General features: G+C 56.9%; 1 protein-coding gene across 3 annotated transcripts in view; it reads right to left on the minus strand.

Moving 5' to 3' along the window:
* EVC2 (EvC ciliary complex subunit 2) overlaps positions 1-26,853 on the minus strand; it is a 63,084-nt gene extending 36,231 nt beyond the window's left edge. For 2 of the 3 annotated variants that reach the window (XM_053672450.1, XM_053672452.1), the window contains exons 1-7: positions 26,580-26,853; positions 25,270-25,338; positions 23,363-23,549; positions 20,814-20,923; positions 18,883-18,936; positions 10,364-10,498; positions 7,344-7,483 (exon numbers count right to left, since the gene is read on the minus strand). In XM_053672450.1, the coding sequence (XP_053528425.1) occupies positions 7,344-7,483; positions 10,364-10,498; positions 18,883-18,936; positions 20,814-20,923; positions 23,363-23,549; positions 25,270-25,338; positions 26,580-26,780 (896 nt within the window). In that variant the 5' untranslated portion in view covers positions 26,781-26,853. The remainder of the gene's footprint in view (positions 1-7,343; positions 7,484-10,363; positions 10,499-18,882; positions 18,937-20,813; positions 20,924-23,362; positions 23,550-25,269; positions 25,339-26,579) is intronic. The other variant, XM_053672451.1, reaches the window with a different exon arrangement.
* Between the last annotated feature and the right edge of the window lie 228 nt (positions 26,854-27,081).

The following is a 27,081-nucleotide window of genomic DNA, read 5'->3' on the forward strand; positions in this document are numbered from 1 at the left end:
TGTGGAGAGTGGGCGCAGGGTTGGGGTGGACATGAGGTGAGTGCAGGAGGCCAGTGAAGACACGCAGATGGCTGGGACTCGGGTGGTGGCCGCAACGTGGGCAGAGGAGGGAGCTGCAGGAGGGAGAGGCCCTGAGGGGAGGACATGTCGGGATGACGGCACGGTTCACCTGGCTGCCTGCCGCCTCGGGTTGGAAAGAAGGAGGGCCTTTCGAGGACTCTGCATTGCCCACCACTGAGAGGGGCAACTGTGTTTGTTTCCTGGGGCTGCTGGGACCAAGTGTCCCAAACAGGGTGGCTCGAGTCAACAGAAATGCATCGTGTCACAGTTCTGGGGGCCAGACAGCCCACCTCGAGATGTTGATGGCACTGGTTCCTCCCGAGGTCAGGAAGGAGAAGCTTCTGGCCCCTCTCCCCACTTCTGGTGTTGCCGGCAATGCTTGGCTGGCAGCGGCGTCACTCCAGCCCCTGCCTCGGTCTTCGCGTGGTGTGCTCCCAGTGTCCAAACCTCCCGCTTCTTGTTAGGTCGCCAGTCGCCTTGGATTGAGGCCCCCCGAATGACCTCATCTTGGCTTGCTTACACCTGCCGAGATGCTATTTCCAAACAAGGTCACGTTCACTGATCCCAGGGTTAGGATTTCAACATACTTTTTGGGGGGTAGACATTTCAACCAGTAATGGCGACCTCCAAGGGACAGCAGTCCCTCATGATCAGTAAGATGTCCAAGCAGAAACGGGCTGGCCATCTCTTGGGAGCACCACCAGAGAGAGTACTTCTGCTCTGGCCAGGAGCTTAGACCAGATGGCCTCAGAAGTCCTTGCGAGCATCAAAAAGCTACCCATTTCCTCGCTCCTTCCACATGGACAAGGGGACACATCCTCGTGGCGCTTCCTCTGGTGCTTCCCCTGCTCCAGTGCCACCGTCAGGAAGGAGGCGTGCAGTGTCCCTTCTTGTCACAGTGCTCCATTCCCCACGGCGCTGTTCTGCATGGACCTACCACCTCCCTCCCCACATCTCGTCTTTATCTCCTGTCCCCCAGACCGCACACAGCTTGCAAGCGTGGCGACTTTGTTTTGGTCCCCACTTCATCCCAGCACCTGCAGTGCCTGGCAGCAGGAGGTGCCCGTTAAATGTTCTGGATGGATGAGGCACGAGCCTACTACATCCCCGAGCAGAGCAGGGGGCCCGACTCTCTCCCACTCCCTCTGGCTCCCTGGTCCTCCAGCCCATGTTTTCCCAGGGAAGCCGCCTGGTCTCCTTAGGCAGAACCAAAGTCCCCTCCCCACACAGCGCTCTGTCCCCTGCTGCCTGCACCCCACTCCTCCTTGCTGGGACTGTCTGTGAATCTGTCCTCTCCATGAGCGGTGAGGGGCAGGGAAGGGCCGCTGTTTGATTGTTCCAGCTCGCTGTCTCGCTGCCCTGTTTCTCCACATGAGCTGCCTCTCTCTGCAGACGGTGGGCATCCTGGGGGCCTTGCTTTTCTCGGCTTCCTCCGCAGCCCCCAGCACAGTGCCAGGGCTCAGCGGGAGCTCAGTAAACACTTGCTGAGAGAAAAAAGGTGTCTGATGGACACAAGACTCTTCCAAGAAAGCTTTCTTTTGCTGGGAAGATGGCAGTGAGAGTTGCCATGGAAACCAGAGGCATTAGAGCCACTTGGCTCTGAAGCAGTCCCTGGTATGTACCCCCTAACAATCCCACACTGGTGTGTCAGGGGACCCAGCCACAAGGCACAGGCGTGAGCACAGGCTGCCACGCACCTCAGCTGGGTGTAACAGCAAGGCTGCTGGGGGTCAGCCCTCTGGTGCGCTGACATCGCCCCTCCCCGAACACAGGGCCGACCCAGACACGTGTCCCCTGGCTGTGGGCTACACAGCAAACCACCTCAAAACAGATGTCCCCCCCTCTTGTCACCATGCTGCTGCTCTGGCTTTCTGCCCCGCCCCTCCCCCACCCCTGCCCTGGTCACTGCTGACACCCTGGTCGTGAAAATCAGGCCACTTCCCAGTCTGCACTTGACTGAACTCGAGACAATATTAGACCCCTTCCTCTGGGACCCCCTTCCCTTTGGCTTCCCTGGGCCCCTCTGACTTCTCAAGACTAGAATTCCTCGGGCCGGCCTGGGTTCTCCATCCCTCTCGGTCCTTCTCCGCGGGTTCCTCCCTCTGTCCCCACCTTGACCTCCCATCTCTAGCCCAGAACTTCCTGAGAACCGACCTACACGTGGCTGCCCGGACATCACCATCCTGGTGTCTCCAGGGCATCTTTAAGTCACCAAGTCCAACCCCAACACCAGTGGGCCTGCCCCTCTCTGCTCGCTGTAGGAAACGGCACCGCATCCGCCCAGTTGCTCAGCGTGAAACTTAGGCGCAAACCCCGCTGCCAACCCATCCGCAGATCCTGGCACGGTCCCTCATTCGTTCTTCAATCCCAAAATACATGAGCCCACGGGATGGACGCCGGACAGACTAAATCCTGGAGGACCCTCCCGGGAGCCAGGCCTTCTCCCTGCTCCAAGGTGGGGGCTGTGAGCAGCCGATCAGATGGACGGGACGCAGCGGAGTGACGGGGTACAGAGGAGTGACGAGGCGCAGAGGGGTGACGGGGCACAGCAGAACGACTCCGCACAGATGGCAGGGACAGCTCCAGCTCCTGGCAGCACGTCCCACTGGGAGAGTGTCCCAGGCAGAGCTTCCGTCCTCGGGGCAGCCCTGGGCCACCTGTGAGGCCGTGTCGCATCAGGGAACGTGCTGTGTTGTCTTCCGGTTTGGGACCCGCCGCAGCCCCTCGTAATCTTTGCTGTCGAAGTCCCCAGACAACCCTGATTTTACCTGCCGGCAAAACCTGCTGACGGCCCGTCAAGCACATCACTGGGTATGTCACCAACCCCGCAAGCACCTACTACTATGTGTGAGGCGCTGTCTGAGGCCTTGGGGATGAATCAATGAACGAGACAGAAAGCTCCTGCCCTCGTGATCTCACTGCCTGGATGGGGAAGCCAGAACACGGTGACACCACAAAAAAAGACAGACAAACAAGTGGCTTCCGACAGCCTTGGGCACAATACGCAGAGAATCAGAGTTTTAGGGCAGAGACAGGCGGCGGCGGCAGAGCTGCTCCAGGGAACGGCGCCCACTGACCGCACGTGACCCTCCGGCTCACCTCCCAAGTTCCTGCCACCCCGGCCACATCCTCTCTCCTGGTCATCAAACACTGTGCCCTGAGCTCTGCACACACTGCCCCCATAGAGTGCTCACCACTCAGATCTCGGCTTAACTGACCCCCTTAGAGGGGCCGCCCCGAGACCCCACACCAGAGCAGGCCTCCTGCTGTTCCTATTCCCCTACAGCCCTCGCCACAGTGACAAGTGGGCAGTCATCGGTGCTGCATTGTATGCTGCTTGTCGAGTTCATGAGGACAAAAACCAGGACCCTGTAGCAGATGATAGGGTCTGCCACACACCCAGCGCAGAAGGGACCCCCAGCGAGGATCTGACAGGGTAACCAAGGCATCAAGTCCCTCCCGAAATTGCCACAAAGAGCACAGAGAGAGAACAAATGGACGAGAGAAACCTGGGCAAGCGGCTTCCAGGTTTGAGATGAGGGACCAAGTCGCGTCTCTGGGGTGTCTCTGGGTCCAAAGGGCAGCAGTTGTAAGAGACACATCGCATGGTTGACACAGGAGAAACTACTCAATTCCGGTTCTCCAGGCCCGGGTCAGCCAGCGCTCACGGACGCCCTCCTGCGCACGAGGCGCGACTTTGAGGCGTACTGGCAATATCGAAAGGCAGAAATACGTTTTCTTCTAATGACAGAGGAAATGCACACAGGCTTGGGATTTCTTTCTTCTCTTACTCTTTCTTTGCCCCCCTGGGAAAATCTAAGCTCGGTGTTTTTAAAAAGCTGTTGTGTCAGTAGAAGAGTGGATTTGAAGGAAGGGCACTCAGGCCCGGGCCCAAACCCATTACAACTCGTGGGACCGTAGGCAAAACCAGAAGGCCCTCCTGAACATCGGCTCCCTCGTGAGAGGTGCCATGAGAATTAAATACGGTCGTGGGCAAGGGGTTCTGGGCAGAGGTCAGGGCCAGAGCGGGGCCAGGGCCAAAACGGTTGCTGCCTGCCGCAGAAGCCTCCGGGGCCAGCCGGTGGCACCCACTTCCTCCCTGCCCCTGGCCCAGCACAGCTGGCGCTGGGCCGCATCCGTCCTCAGGGCAACAGCCCAGGAGCCTGATAAAAATCGGAGGACGCCTCCCTCCCTCAGTCCCCTCTGTGAGCGGCAGCCTGTGAAAAATCAGCAGAAAAGAGAAACAACCAAGCAAACCAAGGAAATGCTCTTTATCCAAAAAAAATAAATAAATCAGCGAGTTCTGACCTGTGTGGCTCAGTGGGTTGGGTGTCACCCCACAGAGCAAAAGGTTGCTGGTCGATCCCCAATCAGGGCACGTGCCTGGGTTGTGGGTTCAATCCCCCATCAGGGCGCATTTGAGAGGCAACCGATCGGCGTTTCTCTCACACATCCCTGTTTCTTTCCCTCCCTTCCCCCTCCTGCCCCACCCCCAGTAGAGAAATAAATAAACAAGTCAGCAAGACAGCAAAGTAACTGCTCTTATGGGTCTTAGAATGCGGCGTCCATCAAGCCGCCTACGGCCTGTCCAGAATCCCGGCTAACCCTCGCCGAAGAATTACAAGTGAGGTAAGTGCTGAGCTGGAGAAAAAAGCTACTGTTACTGGGAGACCATCATAGATTTCAGGCACAGGAAGCCCCTGACATTCGGAGGCGTGTGTTCTTTCGAGATGCCCCCATGAGCCAAGATGAAAAGATGAAGAGAAACCCACAATGCTGCCATTAAAAATGTGTCTCCTTGCCCTGGATGGTGTGGACCAGTGGATTGAGCACCAGCCTGCAAACCAAAGGGCCACTGGTTTGATTCCCAGTCAGGGCACATGCCTGGGTGGTGGGCCAGATCCCCAGTAGGGGGCACGTGAGAAGCAACCACACAAATGATGTCCACCCCCCGCCCTCTAAAAATAAACAAATAGAATCTTTTTAAAAACTGTGTCTCCAGCCCCCTCCAATGAGCACCCAGCCATGGTGTCTGAAGCAGACATTCAACACACAGGGACCCTGGGATGGGTGGGGCAGGGCGGGGAGGCCGGAAGCTGGGGGGCAGGAGGGAGGGAGGGACGCACAGGCTCCGAAGCAAAGCCGTCTCGGGTCCTGCCTGCTAATGAGTGTTTAACACGCTTCGGGCAAAACAGGATCGGCTCCCGAGGAGACAGAAACACAAAATTCCACAGCTACAAGGACACAGTCTTGGTAAGACTCACACCCCTGCACTGGGCAACGCGGCTAGGACATCTCACACGGTGCAGGGGTGAAGAGCGATGGGGCTCCCGACACTCCACCGCAGCTTGAATCAGAAAGGAGGGTTAATTTTCAAGTACTCACTGCTCCAGTCAGAAGCCAATTAGGTACCTAGGGGCCGATCACATTGCACTCAATTTCGCATTTCCACAGTTGGAGGAAAACTGACTTTTAGCTCGGAAGTCTAAGTCGGTAATCACCTGCCTCCTCACACCACTTCCTGTAACACGAGACATTTACCGCCCTGCAGCGACTCCCCCTTCCTCCGACTGCCCATCCTCCTCTTCCTCCTTCCTCCCTCTTGGCCAGCGTGGCTAATTTTAACTGCCTCCCTTGGCCTTCTGATCAGGGAATTGAACTGAAGCGAAGGATCACGCCTGAGGACCCGCACAAAGGCCCATGAGCCCCGCTGCGCAACCCCGACACCCACAAGCGGGCCAGTGAGACGGGAGCCAGGCGGGTGCCAGGCCAGCCCTGCACTGAGGAAGTGAAGCCTGGCAGGGCACGGGGGAGCGCGGCCAGGCAGGGGCACCCGTCCCAGCAGGATGGAAGCCCCTCTCCGCTGACAGCACCCACTCAGCTCACGGGCAGCCCCGCGTCAGACCCGAGAGAGCTGTCCTCTCAGGCTAAGGACTCGGCACTCCTGGGACAGGGCAGTGCTGTTTCTGTGTCTGTCTCCATGTGTCACAGGACATGGGCCACAGGACACCACTTCCAGGTTCCAGGGACGCAGGATCACAGCTGCTCAGCTTTTCCCCCAAGCTTCCCCATGTCCAGCTGCTGCCGGCAACACTCTGGAGAAAGGCCCGAGGAGCCCCCGGTCACCCAGACGGCCTCTCTGCAGGGCCTGCTCTTTGCCCTGCGAATCAGGCCAGGCTGGGGCCAACGCCGCAGCAAGAACACATCACCCCCACATCTCTTCCCTAACATTCAGCGTGACGCTTTCCCAAGGCGGTGGCTTACAGTGCCCCAGGGGACAGATGAGGAAACTGAGGATCAGAGAATGTACGTAAACCATAATGCGTTTGAGATGAAATACTGAGAAAGCTCAAGTCCTGTTCTGTCCCTTACTAGTCATGTGACTGGGGACAGACCTCTCCACTGAGCAGAGCAGCAGAGTCTTCGACTGTCAAATCCACAGCATGAATGCCCGACGCAGACATTAGTGGGAGGACCACAGTAACCGAGGGGCGGGAGAGAGACCGAGTATTTTAAATTGCTAAACAACTATAAGGTATTACCTAAAACTGTAAGGCATTTTACTGTATCAGCCACGAGATCACTCCAGATCAGTGGAAATAGCTCCCCGGGGGGCGGCCGTGCATTTTGAGCCCGGAATCAGAGAAAGTTTGCCGTAATGGAATCCAGCCTAGGGGGCTCCCGTGTGGCCCCATGATGAGTAACTCAGTGCAGTAAGCAAGCAAAGGAAAAGCTCCAACTGGAGAACCCGCCCTGTTGGGGCGGTGCCTCTGGCACAGGCGGATCTCGCGGAGACCTCTGCCCAGACGCAGCATCAAACGCTCTGGCAAAGACAGAGCCCCCCCACCTCCTGCTGGGACTTCCCTGCCACCCTGGACCCACTGAGCAGCCAGAGCTGTGGGTGCTCCCTCCGTTCCCACTCAAAAAAAAAGAACCCCAAATCACTAACAAGCAAAACCCAGGACAGGGGAGTCACCTGAGGCTCCCTGCACCCAACGTCACACCCAGTAACCAGCTCTGGGGACCCTCACCCCGGCAGAGGAGTCCTCCTGACACCAGGTCGGACTGCGTCATAGCATGAGCTGTGTCTCATTCACACCTTGTCCCCAATACCAGCACCGTGTTCGGAGTGTAGCAGCTGTTTGATGGTGACGACTGAGGGACAAATTCCCGAATGGACAGACTTGTGAATGAACGAAATACACTCAGTGTTCGCACTCATGCCGCTGCAGCGAACCCAGTCACCGCGCCCCAGAAAGTGTAACGAGAACCAGAAGTCTTACTCTTCCAAGGCCTGCAGCATGCTCCCGGGGTCCTCTGAGGACAGAATGTCTACCATCTGGTCATTTAGGGCAAGGTCTTCGTCCACGGCGTCGGCTGACGTGAACTGGGCGTGCTCCAGCTTGCTCTCGTGATGCTGACCCTGAGGGAGAAGTTCAGAAACAGTGATTCGGCAGGTCTTCTCGTGGCCATCGGTGCTGCAAGTCACGAGGGAAGGCGGGGTCTATAGTCAGAGAACCAGGCTGAACCCACCACCTGGGAGCAGGGGAAACTCAGGCAAGACTTTCCTGACCCACTTCCTGCCTCAGAAATTAGAGACTCACTTCCCTGAGTCTTTCATTTCTCATCGGAGAAATGGGCTCGTAACTCCAGGAGCCATGCACAGAGTTGTGTGGATGAAACAAGGCAACAAATGGATAATCTCAACATATAAAGACCTATAAAAATATTTCGCCATCACCAACATCATGAATCTGGCTGGTTTTGTCATCGGAATATACGACTGTAAGAAGTGACATCAGAAATGAGTACACCCAGCGCTCTGATTGGATAGATGATATGTCTGTCTTGTCCCCATTATTAGTTCTGCAGAAATGGGTGCTAACTGTAGCTAACAGTTAACAAGCCCTGCCCCTGTGCCTTGTCTGTGTCATATCGCGAAGCTGTCACAACAAAGTAAGTTTTGTTGCCCCCACTTTACACATAAGGAGCCTGCAGCTCAGAGAGGGGACGGGACGTTGTCCAAGGCTGCACAGATCATGAAGGCCAGATGAGCAGCTGCTCCCGAGTCATCCAAGCCCAAAGGCTCCTTCTGATTTATATAACGTTATCTCACTGGTGGCTACCATGTTGGGAAAAATAAAGAAAAATGTGACCAGAGTTCATTCTGTGATGGAGGAAAATACTGCAAGGTTTTCAACCTTAAATCAAATTGGCACTTGGCTTTCCTCCCCGCAGTCATAATGCTCAGTGTATAATGTCCGGGAAGTGCACCCTGCTCCTTCCTCAACGTGAAGGGCGAGTTTTGCTCTCCTGTGGCTGATACGGCTTTGGGAGGGTCAGTGGAATGTCCAGTTAGATGGCCATTTTCCATCCCCTCACTTCTGTCTGCCAAGGAGACAGTGGGCTGGCCTCGTGCTGAAATGACAATCCTCTGCTCCAGGAAGCGGAAGCAAAATGAACAAGGGGACCGGCCTTCCAGCCTCCAGAGAGAGGGGCCCCCCAGCAGCCAGATCCCAGGCTACATGTGGTCACTTAGAGCAAGTTCTTTAAATTCATAGGCCTCAGTTTCCCCAATATAAAGAAGGAGAAAGATGACAGATGTTCCTCCAAGTTGTTGGGCCTCTGGGTGTCAGTCACAGCAGCTTCTGCCCCCCGTCAGAAGCATGGTGGTGAAGAAATGCTGACCCCCGGCAGTGCCCTCTGCGAGTGGTCTCCCAGAGCGCTCCTCAGCTGATGAGCTGCCATCCCACTTCCCTGAAAACCACCAACATCACCACCGTCATCACCATCACCACCAACATCACCACCACCAACATCACCATCACCACCACCATCACCATCATCAACATCATCACCACCAACATCACTCTCACTACCACCATCACTATCACCATAACCACCATCACTATCACCACCAACATCACCATCACCATCACCATCACCACCAACATGGAGAGGAAAATTACGGTCGGCAAATGGACATCAACATCAGGACCTGGCAGCTTTCTGATCAGAATACAGAACTGTAGACAGAAGTGGCTAACTGACCGAGCCGCCTTCCTTCCTTCACACGTGTTTTAAGTGCCTTCTAAGCACCAGGCCCCACACCAGGCAAATGGGGACCGCAGCAGACACCATCTCTTTTCTGCCCATGTCCCCTCACCCTTGCCACTTCAGTGCCCACCAGCCCAACATCCACCAGCCAATACCTACACTTCCTTCCCAGAATGCTTTTGCTGACCTTCAGAGACCATGACTGGGAAATGTCAACCCCAGCCCACCCGCCGCCCCACATCCTCAACCAATAACCCATGGGACTAGAAAGATAAATACCCCAGCTCTGTCTCTGCTCGAGTGATGACTCTGAGGTCCCTCACTGTCCCCAGGGTGCCCGAGCAGAACAAAGCTCCAGGTGCCCACGGGCCACCTTGATTGGCTGCCTCCCCGGGCCCTGCCTCACTCCCCCAGCCCTCCCCATTACTCCCGGGGGTCACTTCCCACACAAACCACATGCACTCGGATTCCAGTCTCAGGATGTGCTTCTGGGGAACCCAGACAAAGACAGGAGTAGGGGGGTTGGGGCGCTCACAGAGGGGCCCAGCAGGCGAGGGTGAGCGCCACACGGCGTCTACAGAACCTGCCGTGGGAACCCTGAGAGAAGGCCCTAACTCAGCCAGGAAGTGGCAGTGACAGCTTCCAGGGACAGACAGGGCCCGAGCTGAGTCTTAAAGAGTGAGTCACAGTTATGCTCATTGAAAAGCAGAGCAGGGACTGAACAAGCATCTGGGGTGAGTGTGAGTGGCAAGTCGTTGGGTGGAGGGGAAGCTGCAGCGTGAGGCGGAGAGTGGTAGGAGGGGTGCACAGGGGCAGGACCACAGGGTCTTCATGAGCCGTGCCAGGGGTCCTAGGCCTCCCCCTGAGGATGACGGGGGTCTCCAAAGGCATTTCAGCAGGCAGCGTGAGACGGAACCTGAGCCAGGGTGTGGCAAGACTACGGAGTGGCCACACAGGTGGGCACTCGGTTACTCGGCCAGACAGCAGGGGTTCTGAACACTGGTCATTTGCTAGAATCATCTGGGGGGCTTTTAAAAATGACTAACGACGGGGCACATCGGGGGACAGTCCAATAAGAACCTCTGCAGGTAGGCCTGGACACGAGCATCTGTCCGCAGTTCCCTGGGGGATCCTGATGTCCACCCAGGGTTGAGATCGGCTGAACAGGAGGATAAACTTCAACTTAACACACCCATCACCAATCAAGTGACCGACCCTTGGGAAGAAGACATACTTTGAAACTCACCTGATGTCTGCTGAGCACGCTTCCCTTCAAACACTGATGCCGAACCATGAAGAAAAGGGTGACCCAGGTCAGCACAAGGGAGATGACGAAGGCCACGAAGAACCCGGCTGCGTGAAGGCCATGGTTTGGAAGAACCTACAGGGACAAGAGAGTGACAGGGATTGGCCTGTGGTCACACTTCACACCTTTCAGGTTCACTCATAACTTACTGACAGCAGGACAAGGACACAGTCAGTGAGAAGGAGCTGGGTTTGGACCCCACTTGTCACCTCCTAGCTGGTCCCCTTAAGAGAAACCAAATTTATCTATTTTTTTCTTTCACTGCCTGTGCTTTTGGTGTCATAGCCAAGAAATCATTGCCAATCCCATGTCAAGAAGCTTTCCTCTGTTTTCTTCTAAGACTGTGATAGCTTTAGGTCTTGCACTCATTGCCGATCCATCTGGAGTTGGTTGCTATATATACCGTGAGGCGAGGGCCCAGCTTCATTCCTCTCGGGGGACGTCCACGTTCCCCACCACCAGCTGTTGCGATGACTGTCCTTCCACCCCGAATGGTCCTGTCACTCTTGCTGAAAACCACTTGACTACTCATGCCAGGCTTTTCCCTGGGCTTCTGAGTCTATTCCATTGGTCTGTGCCTGTCTTTACACCAGGACCACGTGGTTTTGATGACTGTAGCTTTGCGATATGTTTGAAATCGGGAAGTGTGAGACCTCAGCCTTGTTCTTTTTCAGGTTGCTTTGGCGATTTCGAGTTCCTTGAGAGTCTATATGCACTTTAGGGTGGGTTTTTCTATTTCTACAGGAAGATGCCACGGGGATTTTGACAGAAATTGCACAGAATCCGCAGATTACAACACATGAGGTCCTCCAGTGTGCGTACAAGGAGAGCGTACAGGGATGACTTTCCACATACATGTGCCTGCTCCCGCTTCTCCCAGCCGTGCTCTGCGGTTTTCGGTGTGCGAGTCTTTCTCCTCCTGGTTAAGTTCATTCCTAAGTACCTTGTTCTCTTTCATGCTACAGTGAAACCGTTTCTGCAATTTCCTTTTCGTGGTGTTCACTGTTAGTGTGTAGAAAAGCAACGGATTTTTGTGTCAAATTTTTAACAATATCAAAAATGCTTATGTCCTCATGGAACATTTTTAAAGACTACACCAAACCGCACGCACAATAAAACCCCGATCTCGTGAAAGTGAAAGCAACCCTGGCACACGCGCAGGCCTGAGGAAAGTCCTGCAGAGCCGTGCTGCGTGCGGCGACTCCGTGAGTCTTTTAACTTTGTTTTCTAAGGTCTCTACAGCGTATACCTGTATAATCAGGAGACACAAATTATGATAATAAATATTCTTTGAGGGGTAAGTCTGGTAGATAAGAAGATGCACCACCCAGCTCCCCCTTCAAGGATGCACTCGGTGCCCAGCTACAGCAGTGTGGTCAGCAGACCCAGGTTCATGGTCTAGATCAGCTACAAAGAGACACCTCGCCTGAGGCCTCGCCTGAGGTAGCAGCGTAGCAGGGGCCCAGTGGCCAGTCAGTTCAGCCCTGTGAGGGGGGTCGGCCAGGCAACACTCATCCAGAGCTCCCTGCCGGGTGAGGGTGAGGCTCTGTCGGCTCAGGTCAGAGCTCAACTTCTTCCTCCGTCCAATTCTGCTTCCTCCTCCTCCCTTTCAGTGGTGACCACCGATTGGCGAGGTGGGGGACCCACAACCCCCCTCAGGTTTGACAATTTACTAAGAGGACTCACAGGATGCAGTATATAGTCACACTCGCAGCTGTGACTTATCACAGCAAGGAGATTCAAGGCAAAATCAGTGAAGGGATAAGGCACATGGGGCAAACCCCATGGAGTCACACGGGTGTGACAGGCTGTATTCGCCGAGCAATGACTGTGACAATTCACGTGAAATGCTGTCACGCAGCAAAGCTCACTGGATTCAGGAAGGGCCACTCAGACACCCGCCGCCTGGCATGTACCAAAATTCCGGACTCCCGGAAGGAAAGCCGGTATTCAGCATAAACGGTATCATTTATAAAAAACAGCTGAGGCCCCAGGCCCCAGGAGCCACTCATCAGTTTGGGGGATAGTGGCAACCCTCCTGAAGTCCAAGGTCCCAGATGTCAGCCCAGGGCCAACCTTGCAAGCTGGCCTTTCGGAGCACAGCAGCCTCGGGCCTGCCGTGCTAGCTGGTCTCTGCACACCGGCGCATGTGCCGTACCCATACCCCAGACCTTGTCTCCGCATCTGCTCTGGAGAAACCAACCAGGGAGACCAAGTTTAGTTAAAAACGGCTCCAGGTGATGGGAACATCACTGTGCCTTCAGAGCCGGAGGACAACTGACCCCTTCCTCACTGCTGTGGTCACAATGCGAGTCGAGGTTAAGTTTTTCCGATAGACCGACAAGGCCAACCTGACTGTCCAGATGATCACGGCCAAGTTAAGGCAGAAAAGGAGCTTTGGGCCAGGGGTTCACTGGACCAGGAATGCAGTGCGATGCCACATGTGAGTGTAAACACGATGTGGTCTGTCTGTACAGCCGAACATTACTCAGCCATGAAGAGCAATGACGTGCTCATACATGCGACAACATGGAGGGACCTCGAGAATATTAGCTAAGCGAAAGAAGCCAGACAGAACAAGGCACACAGGGTATGATTCCATTATCTGAAATGTCCCCAACAGGCAAGTGTATGGAGACAGAAAGCCGGTGAGTGGTTGCCAGGGGCTGGGGGAAGGGGAGGGAGGGAGGAATGGACTACTGCCTGACGGGCACAGAGTTTCAATCTGGGCGGTGAGAATGTTCCAGAACTAGACAGTGGTGGTGGTTGCACAGCCTGGCGTGGATGCACTAAATATAAACAATCAACAGTTTTGTTATCTGCACTTCCCCGCACATAGCAAGCAGGTCCGACTGCGATGCACTGAGGTGCCCAGAGTCAGGTCGTGCATCTGGGCTGCTGCTACTTCCACTACCGCTGGACTGGGAGACGGTGCAGATTAAAGGCAGACCAGGAGGCAGCGCCCACAGGGTGCAGTGGCTGAGTCGTATAACGGATGTGGGGCTGGTGGCGAGGAGTTGGGGGGGGAGAATGTCCCTGAGTGTCTTGCTCGGGAGGTTGGGTGGTGCTGGGACCCACGACCGCAGGGACAAATTAAAAAACCAGAGCAGGTTAGAGCAGCGGAGATCAGCCCCAAGTTAATCATACTTTAGAGATTTTTCCCTAAAAGTCTAGCAGCCAAACTCCACTGACAATCACCGCAAGTGCAGATCTCCAAGTGTCCCGTCACCTTAAACTTCACTTTCTAAGAATAAAGAGAAGGAAGTGGCTCAGGGACCCCCTTTCTCATGCCCCAGCCCTGGCTAACTTCCCTTGTTGTCCCCAGAAAAGATCGGCTGTGGTCACTGTGACCTTAACCGCGCATTGGCCGACAGCAGGTCCTTTGACGTCCCCTCACTATGCGTGTGCAGCACGGTACCAGACAGACCGGCTTTCAAAGGAATGCTTTCAACCCTCGAAATCCAACACCAAAGACAAAAGCATGAGGCAGAACAGTTTACACTGTGTGGCTTCCATTACCTAATAAATATAGACACGTGGAAGTAAGAAGCTAACGTGTTGGCAACAGTTCTCCATGGTGGTGGGATTATGAGGCGATGGTATTTTATTTGCCCAGCTTTCTCTTTCTTATCTCCCCTCCGCCTCCCTCCACCCCTCCCCCCGCCCAGGTATAGAGTCGATTTTTCATCAAGATGTCCTCAAACGGACACGTATTAAATCCCACCCATTCCCCCTCGAAACCAGACAAAGTTTGGTTTCCCCTCCCATTTTATTTTATTTTAGCCTCAAAGAACTCAACGGGGCACTGGAGAAGGCTATTTACCATCTGAAGAACCTGAAACCAACTCGGCAAAAAACCCCCCAGCAATGCTCCCGAGTTTTGTCTTAACTCCTGAGTTAGCAAGGCTCCTTCTGAGGTGGATCTGGGCTTGAAAAACCAGCCCGGGAAAACTGGAACAGGCTAAGGGGAAAGCACCCAGAATGATTTCTCCAGAAGAGATTTCAGGAGTCATGTAGTTGAGATGCTCCACTTTGGGCTAAAGATCCAGGATGCAGAGGGTCAGGGACCTGCTGGTGGCAGTCCCACAGCCAGGGAGGAACGGCTCCGCAGGCCAAGACTCCTGTTTTCCCAGGTGACAGTTCTTGCAAGAGCTTGAAGGTACTCGTAGGTGCAGCCACCCTCACTCATCAGTAAGTCACCCATCGGGCGACTCGGTGGGTCAGAGGACTAGCGCACAGTGCAATCAGGGTCCTCAGCTGCAGGACCTCAGCCAGTTCCCGGAGCCTCTCCAGACCCAAGCTTCTCCCTGTCAGGTGAGGAAGTATAAACTAGACGATCTCTAAAGTTTCTTGGGGGTCAGGGGGGAAGAGTCCATCTTGATGTCCACAAAAATGCATTAATTGCCAACCAAGAAGAGAAACTCCACATCGCAGAGAGGCAAGGCTGACCAGCTGTCCCAGCACCAGCAGCTCCACCAGCCTGCCGGAGTGAGGTTCAGGATCATCGTACAGGAGACGCCGGTCAGCATTCACGGGATGTCTGCAGGTTGCCCAAAGGACCAGGCAGGCAGAGAACAGCATGTGCAACACCAGGGCCCAGGGCACTGGAGGCAGCAGCCAGTCAACTGGCCCCAGGGGTCCCGAGAACCAATCTCCGGGAACTGGGCTTCATCCAGCAGGCGGTGGGGGGCCCTCCATAATGAAAAGCCAGCAGGCCTGTGCTTTAGGAAGATCACTGCTGTGGGGACCACGGGCTGCGGGGAGCGGGACTTGACTGGTGGGAGGAAGGTAGAAGGCAGAGGGGTCACACGGCTGCGGCCCTCCGAGTTCAACGCAAAGCCACGTGACCCTGCCCCCAGCGACAGGCTCCCTCCGGGGCTCGGGTGGACCCACCATAACACTTGTATTGGAAAAAGAAATTCCCACGTCAGGTGGAGCCGCTCTTTTTCCTACTGAGTAACAGGAGCTTTTCTCTGTTAAACACGTCAATCCTGTTTTTATATATTTTCCCACACGTGTCACTACCTTTCTTCTGGCTACATTTCAATGTCAAGTCTTCAACTCCTCATATGCCCGAGTCCACGGTTTTCCTTCCCATCGCAGACTACTAATGTGTACCTGCCTTTGACAACGTATTTTATGCAGTTAGGTATTAATCTGGTGAGGACATTCATCTTTAGTTTTCTTCCAAAAGTTCTAGTCAGTTGTCCCCAAATTTGTGAGTGATGTTCTTTCCCCATTGATTTGAAAAACCGTTTTATTACACACACGGGTGTAGACCCTCTGTTTTGTCCCATCAGTCTGACTTTTCCTCTGGGAGCCTTCATGGCTCTAGAACTTCGCAGTATTTGTGGGGGCGGATCCTCCCCCTTCACTCTTCATTTTCAATTTTTTTCATCCAGTTTCATAAATTGACATTTGTGGGTGAAGTTTGATGGCTCTGACCACACCCCCCCACACACACCAAATCCCACCGGAATTCTCACTGGTAACCTCACGACTGCTTCCCAAGTCCCTCTCTGGCTTCCAGTCGAGGTCCCGTCTGCCCTTGTGCAGCATGGCACCCAACCCTTCCCTGGGCACCTGCAATCAATCAACATAAGCAGCAGTGGCGACATCTGGTACAATCAGGGCACCGGCACTCAATGTCCAGCACAGCGTGATGTCCAGCTGTGTCCACTCCACGTCCAGCACAGGTCAGGTTCACCTTCAGGAAAGCAACAGAACTGAAGGACATGATGCGGTCTCTTACTAGAGGCGCAGAATCCCAGCACCCGCAGTGGGTCACTTGATGTCTTCACTGTGTCTTTTAACTGCTTGATGTGAATGTCCAGGAGCCTCTGTCCTCACTGCCGAGCCCCTCCCACTCATCACTGTCACGCTTCCCGAGTGTGAGGATGTTGTCTTTGCAGGTGCCCGCGTCAAGCCCAATAGGATGGGTCCTGTGTCTTGAGGGCCTTGCCTCACCCCGCGTGTGTCTCACTGGTGCCCAGCACGGAGCTTGTGCCCTGGAGCCCTCGGTTCCCATCCACCAACCAACTGGCGTGGCCGGAGTCAGACTTCCAGCTGCACAGTTTAGAACAGCCCTCCCTCCTCTCCCGTTGACGAAATCCTCGCTCGACGGTCCAGCTGAATTCTTACCTCCTGCGGGAAGCCTGCCATGCAGTGAAGCCTGCCGTGCAGTGAAGCCTGCCGTGCAGTGAAGCCTGCCGTGCAGTGAAGCCACGCAGCGCCTTTTCTCCGGGCAGTACCTGCGGTGCACACGGTCAGCATTTCACAACCTCACAAAGCCACTCACAGCTGTATGCCTCCTTAGACCTTGTTCCTCGTTGAATGTTTCGGCGTGGGCGGAGGGACAGCAGGGCGATGGGCCGCCTGAGCCTCCAGGCTGCCCCAGACTCCGAGACACCTCAGAACCCCACGGGGGCCTGAGTCACACACTGACACACGTGGGCATCTGCACTGGACGCGCTGAGCCACACCATTCATTCGTGATTATCACAGCACGTGTGCCGAGGGTGACATCTGCCTGTGACAGTGACAGTGACACCAGTGACACTGCTGAGCGCTCACATGCCAGCACCCACTGAGTGCTGGGCACACAGCCCCACGCCCCCTTTGACAAGCGCCTCATGAGACGGGTGCTGTTGTCGTTCCCGTTTCACAGCTGGAAACTCAGGCCCAGGAAGGTGGCAACAGGCACGAGTTCACACACAGTCTGGGGGGGACAGGGATTCAGAGCCGGGCCTCTGGGTCCAGGACCGTGTGGTCCCCACAACACCGTAGGCCACCGCATGCGTGCGCAGTGTCTTCCCACTCGCAGCCCGAGGTCGCCCGGCTCCACCCCCTCGCTGCACTGCCGCACCTGCGGGTCCACAGCCTGGGGGACACCTGCAGGTGCTGGCGACTGAAGGCCGCCCCGAGACCTGCGGGGTTCATCTCTGCCCCCAGGTGACAGTCCGGGGCCTGCAGGGAGGCTCATAAATATTCATTAAACGAATGTCCTCGGGCTTCCATTGCAATCACACGACAACCTGCACCTCCTCCCCGAGAAGTAATCACCGTGGCTGATGACAATCAGCTCAATCAGGGAATGTGCACGTGAGGTGTGCCACCCACAGGGCAGAGCTCAGCAGGGGACACAAGGGCGAGACAGACACGCCCGCTGCCGGAGCTCGCAGACCAATCGGGGGACCGTCTGCACCGTGGGGCCCCCTGCCCCGCAGAGACCGTCAGCCTCCCACAGCCACGCTCAGCTGTCGCTGCCATTCCCCACCCCCCCAGTGGAAATTCGGCTCCCTGGGAGGCCGTGCGGCCCACCCACTGCCAGCAGCAGGGCTCTGGAGCCCACGGCCTGGGGCAGACCCTGGTCCGAACACCACTAGCTGTGCCGAGATGCGCTCACCCAGCAGGCCCGAGGCTGCTCCCCCCACCCCAGTGCACAAGGCGGCCCTGCACCGGCATCCGGGAGCTCAGTTCCAGGCGGGTGCCCACCATTCCCCAATGAGAGGCACTCACTGTGCCAGCTGCCATGCCAGTGACGGGGTCTACGCCAAGTGCCGGCTTTCCTTCTGGGGGCTGGAACCTTGGGACAGGCCAGCACAGGGTGCCCATGTGCCCAGCCCCCAATAAACACCCTGGGTCTCCGACAAGCTCCCCTGGTGGACAACGCCCCACACGGTCGTCCAACTCAGGGCTGGAGGAACTGAGCGTGTGCCGGGCCCTCCAGACTCCACCCACATGCTTTTCCCTGGGCGACTCCACTTTGCATCCTCTCCCTGTGATGTCCCAGCCGCGAGTGGGACCGCACGTGCCGCCTGTGAGTCCTCCTGGGGCATCAGGAACCCTGATACACTAGCCGTGTGACCTGGAGCAAATTACATGACCTAGGTGTGCCTCGGTTTCCCCACCGACACAATGGGGGTGGTTCACACATAGAATCTATCTCTGACTGTTGAAAAGATGACAGGACGCACACATGTACACCACTCACTCGGAAAGCCTGGCGCACAGTAGGTGCTTAAGAAATGTGCAGTGCAGCCATGAGGTGGGGGAACAGCTGGTGACGAGGGAAGGAGGGCGTGTGTGAGCTGTGAGTGTCCGAACCGATGAACGCAAATGGGGACGTGCCAACAGTGAACAGCAAGGAGGTGGGGAACCGCCCCGGAGTGTGGAGCAAGGGAAGGTTCGAGAAGACAAAACCCGGCCCACAGCCGGCCCGGCCAAAAGTGCTACAGGGTGTGTGTGAGGTGGAAGGACAGAGGCACAGAGGGAGGGGTCACCCCAGGAAAATGACCGTACATCCTAGCACACAGTGGGGACCCCAGACCTCTGGAGCCCCCAGCCTGGTATGGGCCGGTGGCGGGCCCCTCCCCAGCTCTGAGAATAAGAGACCCCAACCCACAGGCACAAGACAGGTGGGGCATAAAGCAGTGTCCAGGCTGGATATTTTCTCTCACCTTTACCTTTTCTTCCACTGTGACAGTGAAAAGTGCTCTCAGCTGTGTTCTGTTCTAGAAAAAGAAAAAGGCATTTTGGTCAACAGGGCCTGGAGTCTGGCAGGGGGGGTAACAATGCCATATCTCCCACCCACTGCGCCCAGAGCTACGAGGGGCCTGTGGCTGCTGGGGGGGTTGGAGCTTATGGGGTCTCACAGTCATATAGGGGGGAAGGTCGGAACTGCGAAGCCCCTTCTCCCCCAAAGGCTGTGTAAAGCCCTGACAGTTTTCCTAACTGAGCCTAGCACTGGCCACCCACACCCTGCAGGGACCTGCTCGGTGCCATGGCCAGGCCGCCTGCTTCTGACCTGGCTGCACTGCCTGGTGCTGCCCTCCGTCCACAGTTCCGGCCTCTCCCAACACCCAAGGTCCACGCAGGCAGGAGCGTCCCCTGCGCTGCAGAGCCGGTCTTCATCTGTGCGAAGCCTGCGCCCACATTTGCGTTTGCCACAAAAACTCCAGGGATTGAGGGACAGGTTTTCGGTCAGAGCGTGGAGCAGAAAACATGGCCCAGGGTCCCGACCCGGCTCCCGCTGGAGGCTCCCAGGCCGCCGGGCCTGCACAGTGCTCACAGCTGGTCTCTGACCGCCACGCTACCAACCATTTCCATTCCAAATCCCTGGGTTTCCGGTCCTCTGAAATTGGGACAGGATTTCTTCTGGGCCAGCTGGTCTCTGTTTTCTGTTCTTCCCTTCCTGACTTTGTATTCCATCATTTCCTGAGACTTGTGTCTCTTCTGACAACTTTATATCACTTTCTCATATCAGGTCCTTCCCTCCCGGGACCTTCCATTTGGTTTAACGTTGTCAGAGACTTTTCTCCTATCACAGCAGCAACACCTTGCCACCCCGTTGGCTTCGGGGAGAGGGGCTGGCAGGGGGAGGGGTCTGCGTCCAGTGTTGTCTCGTGACCTGGGCAGCCCCATCAGAGAGTCCGTCCCCACACCTTTATCAGTGCCTTCTCCGGGGGCGGAGTCAGGGCTAGCTGAACAGAGTAACTGGCACTCAAGCTGCTGGGGGACAAGGATGGACGCACCTCCTCCCGTGTCCCCAGGGCAGACACAGCACCTGGCACCTGCCATACAGCCACTGCTCACTGCTACGGGGGCTAATGAAAGGGTGAATGAAGAATGAAGACACTGACCGCCATGGCGCTATGGCCTGAGTTGTGTCCCCCAAAACCCACCCGTTGAAGCCCTGCCCCCAGAATGACAGAATGTGGCTATGCTTAGGGACAGGGTCTCCACAGAGGCCATGAGGGCGGGCTCTCATCTAGTGTGACAGCGCCCCTATAGAAGGGGGAGGTTAGGACACAGAGGGATGACTGTGTGAAGATGCAGGAAGCAGACGGTCCCCTAGAGCCCAGGACAGAGGCTCAGAGGGCAGCCACCCTGAGGACCCCTTGACCTTGGACTTCCAGCCTCCGGATTGTGAGGGATTAAGGCTCTGCTGTTTCTCAGCCACTGAGTCCGTGGTGCTCTCACGGCAGCTCCAATGAGCCGCCAGGTTCCACCACTGCTGTTTGAGGCTCACTCAGTGCGAGGCGCAGCGCAAGACATCAGCATCTGGTGTTAGTTATCTTCACACGAACCCCGTGCCAGGCCCACGGGGGTTAAGGAATCACTCAAGGTCACAGTGAGCCACCAAGGGACCCAGGTCCATGGTCAAGGGTGTGAGATGCCAGGGCCTGTGTGCTCATCCAGAATTTGACGTCACTGAAGGAGGGAGGGAGGGAGAGAGGAAGGAAGGGAAGAAAAAAGGAAGGAAGGAAAGGAGGGAGGGAAGGAGGGAGGAAGAGGGGTAAGAAGGGACAGACCCCAGGCCCTCCGAGTCAATGTTTCTGGAACAACCCCACTGGATAGCGACAAGACAGAAATCAGAGGCCATACGCACCGGCAATGAACTCTGGAAGGTGAGCTGGGCGGGGAGCACCAGGCTCTCCCCACGCCCGACGTCTCCGGCCTCGAGTGAGGCAGTGTAGCTGACCGAGAAGGTGGCTCCAACTGCTCAGAGAGAAGACACAGGGGGGTCACAACGGGGCCCTGCTATGCAGCCACCCCTGGTGACAGGGAGGTGACACTCTGACACCTCCAGGCAGCAGGGTCTCTGTGCACAGCCAGTGGCACCAGGCAGGGACCTGGAGGGGCAGTGAGGGTTCCCTGGGGGCTCACACAGGGTCCCCAACCTCGTGGTCTCTAGTCGGCCCTCAGCTGCTTCATTAAGAAAGCCAGCTGCTCCCACGGGAGAGCTCCCCTGGGCGCCAGTCACGGCCCAGAGCTCTGCTCAGGAGGAAGCTGCACGGAAAACGCCGGCTCTTAGCAGAAGGTGGCGTTGCCGCTGGGGGGGGCCACCCTCAGTCAAACCCGGGGCTCACAATCACGTCCTGGAAGCCCGTGGAGAGGAGCCCTGCGTGTGATCGGGGTCGGTAGTTATTGTGGGGTGGGCGACATCGCGGCACTGCTTCCAGAAGGGAGACAGCGTGGACCGGGACCTGCCGGAGGGTGTGGCCACGGATCAACTATATCCGCCGACGGGCTCCCCCCAGGGACCAAGGGCACTCTGTAAACTGAAGCCAAAGGGAAGTCTCTGTCCCTGCTGTTACAGCAGCGGCCTCGGAGCCTCAGTGTCGGCCACAGCCTGGAGACGGGGACACAACCAGCCGAGCCTGTCCAGGGACCGTGAACTGCTCGTGTCTGAAATCGGGTGATTGTGGGGCTGGGCTTGTGAGGTCTTTTAAAAAAAACAAAAACAGCTTTGAGAGAAAGTTTGCAAACCATTCAATTCACCTGTTTTAGCATATTTCCGGCTGTGTGGCCACCACCCCAATCCAGTTTTAGGACACGCCGTTGCCCTAAAAGAAAGCTTTGAGCCCAAAGACGGCCACTCCCATTGCCTCCCCCGCCCTCATCTACTCTCTCTGGGACAAACCTGCCATTTTTGGTCGGCTCACGGGAACGGGGGTGTCGATGTGTGTTCCCGGAGCACGTTTTGGGAGGCACACCTCCACTGGCGCAGGGACCAGCACTTCACCCCTGTTCGGTGCCGAGCAATATTCCACCGTGTGGCCACTCCACACTCTGTGTCCCTGAGCTCTGGGGACTTTGTAAGAAGGGAGGCGTGTGAGAGCCTGGCGTTCAACTAACTGGGCGTCTGAGACGAGGCGCCGCACCCCATCTGCAGCGGAAGGGAAGCCCACCTTTTCCAGACTGCAGCAGCGTCGGGGGGCCTGGGCAGCACAGCATGCCGGGAAGCTGGCTTAAGGAAGTCTAAGTTGATTTCAGACTTCTGGACTTTGGACTTTTAAAAACCTACCAGGGATACACCTTGGTCTCAGATTTTGATTCCTTTCTGATTTGAATATATCTGAAGTTCAATTTGTAGGAGGTTCACTTGTGAGATTTTCATTTCTCCCCGAGAATCTGCCGAAGGCACATGCTGGCAGGTCGCTGCCGGGGGATTTTGTGCAAAATAAACTCCCGGGTGTCCTTTAATCGTACTGCAAACCCATGATTCATAACACCTTGTTGAAGAGCGTGGCAGGATATGGCTTGAGTGGTATTGGAATGAGGAGAACTTCCAGCCCTGGGGAGGGCGTGTTTCCGTGATGCACCCTCAGAGTGGTCCCCAAAGTCTTTATGGGGGATGAAACGAGGTCTCTGTGCTCACTGGCACTCCCAGAAGGGCACGCGGGGGCATGGGCTGGTGAGCTAGGGAAGCGGGGCCGTTCGGCTGACCAGCTTCCGCAGAGGACCAGCCACCAACCGCCCTGCAGATCAGCAGAAAAGCCCAGGGGACTGGAAGGACAAGCCGACAGAGCCCATCAGGGGAGACACACAGCCACACCCTGTTGTTTCCGTCCCCACACGCAGGCACCCGACCGAATCCGGGGGGCCACTCCCTGCCCTCTCTCCCTGGGCAGGGCGCCTCCTCTGACTGGGAGCCCCTCTTACTCCGGAGAGTGGGTTCCAGCAGGAAGCAAGACGGCTCAGCTCCTGCCAGACTGGCGACACCAGCCCCCACGAGGGGGTGACAGAGCCCGCCCAGCGCTTTGGGAAGGTCAGCGAGCCATGGGGTGACCACTGCCTCTCCATGTGTCTGGACCACTCTCTGGCACAGCCTGGACGGCTGTGCATTTTCCTGAGAGGCGGCAACCCTGGTCACACGGGTGATGGCCATCCTGGGGTTCCTACAGACTCTGTCTTTGCTTACATTTGAAATGTTTCATAATAAAAACCGAATATCTATAATTTGTTAAAACTCCCCAAATCCCACCCTTCTGTCATTTGAGTAGCAGGTCCAGCCTGTCACGTGCAGCTGTCAGGAGGCGGTCCCCACCGAGGACGCCCCCTGGGAATCCCAGTGAGCACCAGCTGAGTGAATGCACAGAACAGGGCATGTGCCCTGGGGGTGCGTGTGTCCCCGACCTGGCGCCCGGCCCTCACCTGCCAGGAACTTCCTCCTGAAGGCCTGGAACCCTGCCGATGTCCTGTTTCCGGTCGACTCCCTGACGGTGAGGCCAGTGATGTTGTCAAGCAGAAGCAGGTCTGAGAGGTTGGCTGCCGCCGGTGTGGGGGTGTTATTCACCAGCAGACGCACCTGAGCCGTCTGTGACACCCTCGGCCCCGACACCTAGGACAGGGGTGAAGTGGTGGCAGAGTCAATGACCGGTTCAGCCCCCTGGAATGACGCTGTGGCTTGACTTGTGCACAGTAGGTGTCTAGGCAGAGAAGGTCTGTGTCCATGTTCAGGCATGTACACAGATGTGTGGGAGGGTACACGCATGTGCACACACACACTCATCCCTGCACGTGCATGGCGGAAAACGTCTCCAGGAGGACAGAGGAGGGCATTATGGTCTCACAAAGGCTCTGAGAACCCATAGGGTCTGACTTCCAAGGCCCCAGGAGAGTTCAACGCTAGCCAAGCTGCTGCTTGGTGACCTTTTCGAAGTCGCCGGGGCCCTAAGATGCTGTGAAATGGCTCCTACAGAGAAACTCAGAAGAAAAGACATCCGAGCACAGAACCAACGTCAGGCTGGGGGGGCGTGACAAGTGGTGTCACCGAGCAAGCGGGGGTTCTCTCTCAGGCCCTTTTTTTGAAGATTTGGCCCCAGAGCCCTCCCTGCCCGGGCCTCAGACTGCCATCTGGTCTCCGGGCTCTCCTGAGATGGCCTCCTGCCTGCAGGTCTGCCCCCTCCGGCCCAGGCCCATCTGGCCAGCACAGCTCTTGGAAGCTGCCCAGTGGCCCAACACCTTGTCCCTGCCCCCCTCTCTAACTTGGCTGCCACCAGCCTGACCCCTCCATCACCCAGCTCTGCAGAATGAGCTGCCGGAGCTGGAGGGAGGAGGGGTGCCATGCATGTCCCCGGAGAAGTGACTCTGGGACCTCCACTGCGCAAAGCGGGGTGCAGAACTCTGGGTCTAGGGCCCTGTCACCGACGTAAAGGTGCAGAGGAAGGCACGTGCACAGACAGGTGCAGGTGCACACACACACACACACACACACACTCACACTTCATGACTGCAGGCACAGGACAGGACACATCCCCAGGAGGACACAGGAGAAGCTGGAGCACTCGGTGCGCCCAGGAAGGGGAGCAAGACCCCTGAGGGCTTCGGAGAAGACGAGGGTCAGGCAGTAATGGTGTCACTCGGCATGCTGGGGCCGCCCACACCCTGCACACTCCGGAGAAAGGACTGGCCCTGGACCAGCACCTGGGAGCCTGACCCCTAAAGCCCCGGAACACCCTCCCTGATAAGAGCATCTTCATACACCGGAGGCCTTGGTCCAAGCCAGGTCAGGGTGACCTCTGGAGGGCCCTGGTTGATGTCACACATCACAGCTGGGAAAAGCTGTCCATACAACTGCACCAGGAGAGGACAGCGGGGACTCTGCTCTCTGCTGGCGCAAACCTGCACCCTTTGGCTACGATAAATGGTACCCGGAGCCCGACAGCTTGGCTGAGTCCTGTGAGCCCTTCTGGAGAGTCCAGGGCCCTGGGGCTGGACTGGGGACCCACCACACAGACAATGTGACAAGCCATCTCATGGGATTGAAGACCTAAAGGACTTTAAATAACTTTTTAAATGGTCAAGCACCATATCGATGTTCAAGCCTAGTCTAAGTGACCACAGTGGTTTTCACTAACACCAGTTCAAAGGTTACCAATACTCTTTGCCCTGGTGAAATAATAATAACCCCCCTGCAGGTCCCCTCATCACACTCGTGCCCGGACGTGGTAGATGATCCTGTGCTCTGCTGGCTCTTACACACGAAACCTCCCTAATAAAGGATTTGGGCGAAATCCAATCACCTTCCCCTCAAGTATGAGCCACCCATGAACACTTACCACAGCACATTTCTGAAAAATTACTCCATTCTCCAGAGTTCCTCGAACGTCTCTTGAAATGTCTCCACGCTACAACAAAATACAGAAATTATTAGAAAACAAAAAAAAATTCATGCTATCCAGATTTCATAAAAATACAAGATGAACTTTTAAGGAGGATGAAGAAATTACTTTGGCCAGTCTAGTAACTGCCGTAAGTAATCTCGAAGATCTTTTTAAAGAGGATCAAAAGGTTGGCACTTAAACCCTACTAGGACAGAAGGTGGATGTGGACAATGGGGCGTTTTCTGGGTCTGGGATGTACATACACAGCACCGTTGTCACAGGGATGCAACTAACGAGACCTGACAGTTCAGCAGGAGCCTTGCGAGCAGAAGCAAGGACAAATTCCTCAATGACCGCGCCCACGGAGGGGGCGTACCCGCCACACAGCAGCCTGCAGAGGGACCCCTGGTGTTCTGGGACAGCCTCCTCTGAGCTGGATCCCACACCCGGCCAAGAAGCCATCACCGTTGGCCTGCTCCAGGCCCCAGTGGCTCCCATGGAAAAATCCCAGTGGAAAGCCAGGGCTCAAAGTAGGGGGCTGAGGGAGACCCAGAGGGAAGGGTCACCAAAGGCCAGAGGGAAAGGGGTGGGGACTGAACCCAGGGGCTGGTGGGGGCGGGGAGGGACAGACATTGGAGCTGATCTGAAGCAAAGGGCAGTAGGCCCGGTGACCAGTTTGGGGAGAAGGGGGCGCAGAAATCTAGGGCGACTGCCAGGCTGCCTTCCCCAGACTGGGACCGCAGAGGGCGGGGCAGGGTGAAGAGGGAGTGGCTAAACTCAGCAGCCCCAGGGTGCGGTCAGGTACGTCTCCAGCCAGCAATCCCAACCTGAGCCGTTACTCTCCGGTACTTCCAGCACCGTTACTCTCCCCTTGGGCGCTTGCCTCTGCAACGCGCTCTGCGACCGCGAACTCACCAAACCTGGACATCAACCCTTTGGGGTGGACGCCGCCGTGCTTACGGAGCAGGAAACGCGGGCACAAGAAGTAAAGTGAATGGCCCTGGGCCCCAGAGCTCTTGGGCTGCAGAGCGGGGGTCCCCCCCTACCCGCCACGCGCCCCCCTGCCACAGGCTCTCCGCAGCCACCTCGCGGTTGTCCCCACCTTTACGGAGAGTTCTCGGCGGTAAGCAGCTTGCACTAAGGAAAACCGCGGTGCGCCCACCCTTTCTGATAAGTTCCCCAACTCCACGGAGCACCTCGCCACCGGTGGAGCTGAAGCGGAGCCGCCCGAGTCAGAGCGGAGACTGGGGACCTGACCTCCTTACCTGCGCGGTGCGCTCCGGCCCCGCCCCGGGGACTGCGGGGCGATCCCGGGGCGCCTGCGCGCCCAGGGGACGCCGGAGAGGACTCGGGCCCGCCGAAAGCCACCCTCGGCCCCGGGACCCGGCGGGCAGCGCCAGGGCGGCAGCCAGGAGGCCCCCAGCCAGCACCCAAGCGGCGCGCCCTGGGGCGGCCGCGGAGCCCATTGCCTGTCCCGGGCCAGAGACTCCCCACTTGCAGGCACCGCGGAGTTGCGGCCGCTTCCGGGCCCCAGACCCGCCCCGCCGCCGAGCATGCCCAGTACGAGCCGCCGCGGAAAGTTTTCTGGAAGACCTCTGCAGCTAGGGCTAGGCGGGCCAGGCGGGGCCGAGGGCGAGGCTCGGGACGGGAGTGGGAGGGAGCGAGCCACACTTGGGTTAACTCGCGCCCCGCCGGGTGGCTCCGCAGTACCCACAACAGCTCCGGCGGTCCCGCTGCCTCCAAACATCCCAGGGGCTCCAAGTGCCC

Source organism: Artibeus jamaicensis, unplaced genomic scaffold, assembly GCF_021234435.1.
Source record: "Artibeus jamaicensis isolate MK-2021 breed Jamaican fruit bat unplaced genomic scaffold, CSHL_Jam_final contig_76, whole genome shotgun sequence".
In the NCBI taxonomy this organism is placed as follows: Eukaryota; Metazoa; Chordata; class Mammalia; order Chiroptera; family Phyllostomidae; genus Artibeus; species Artibeus jamaicensis.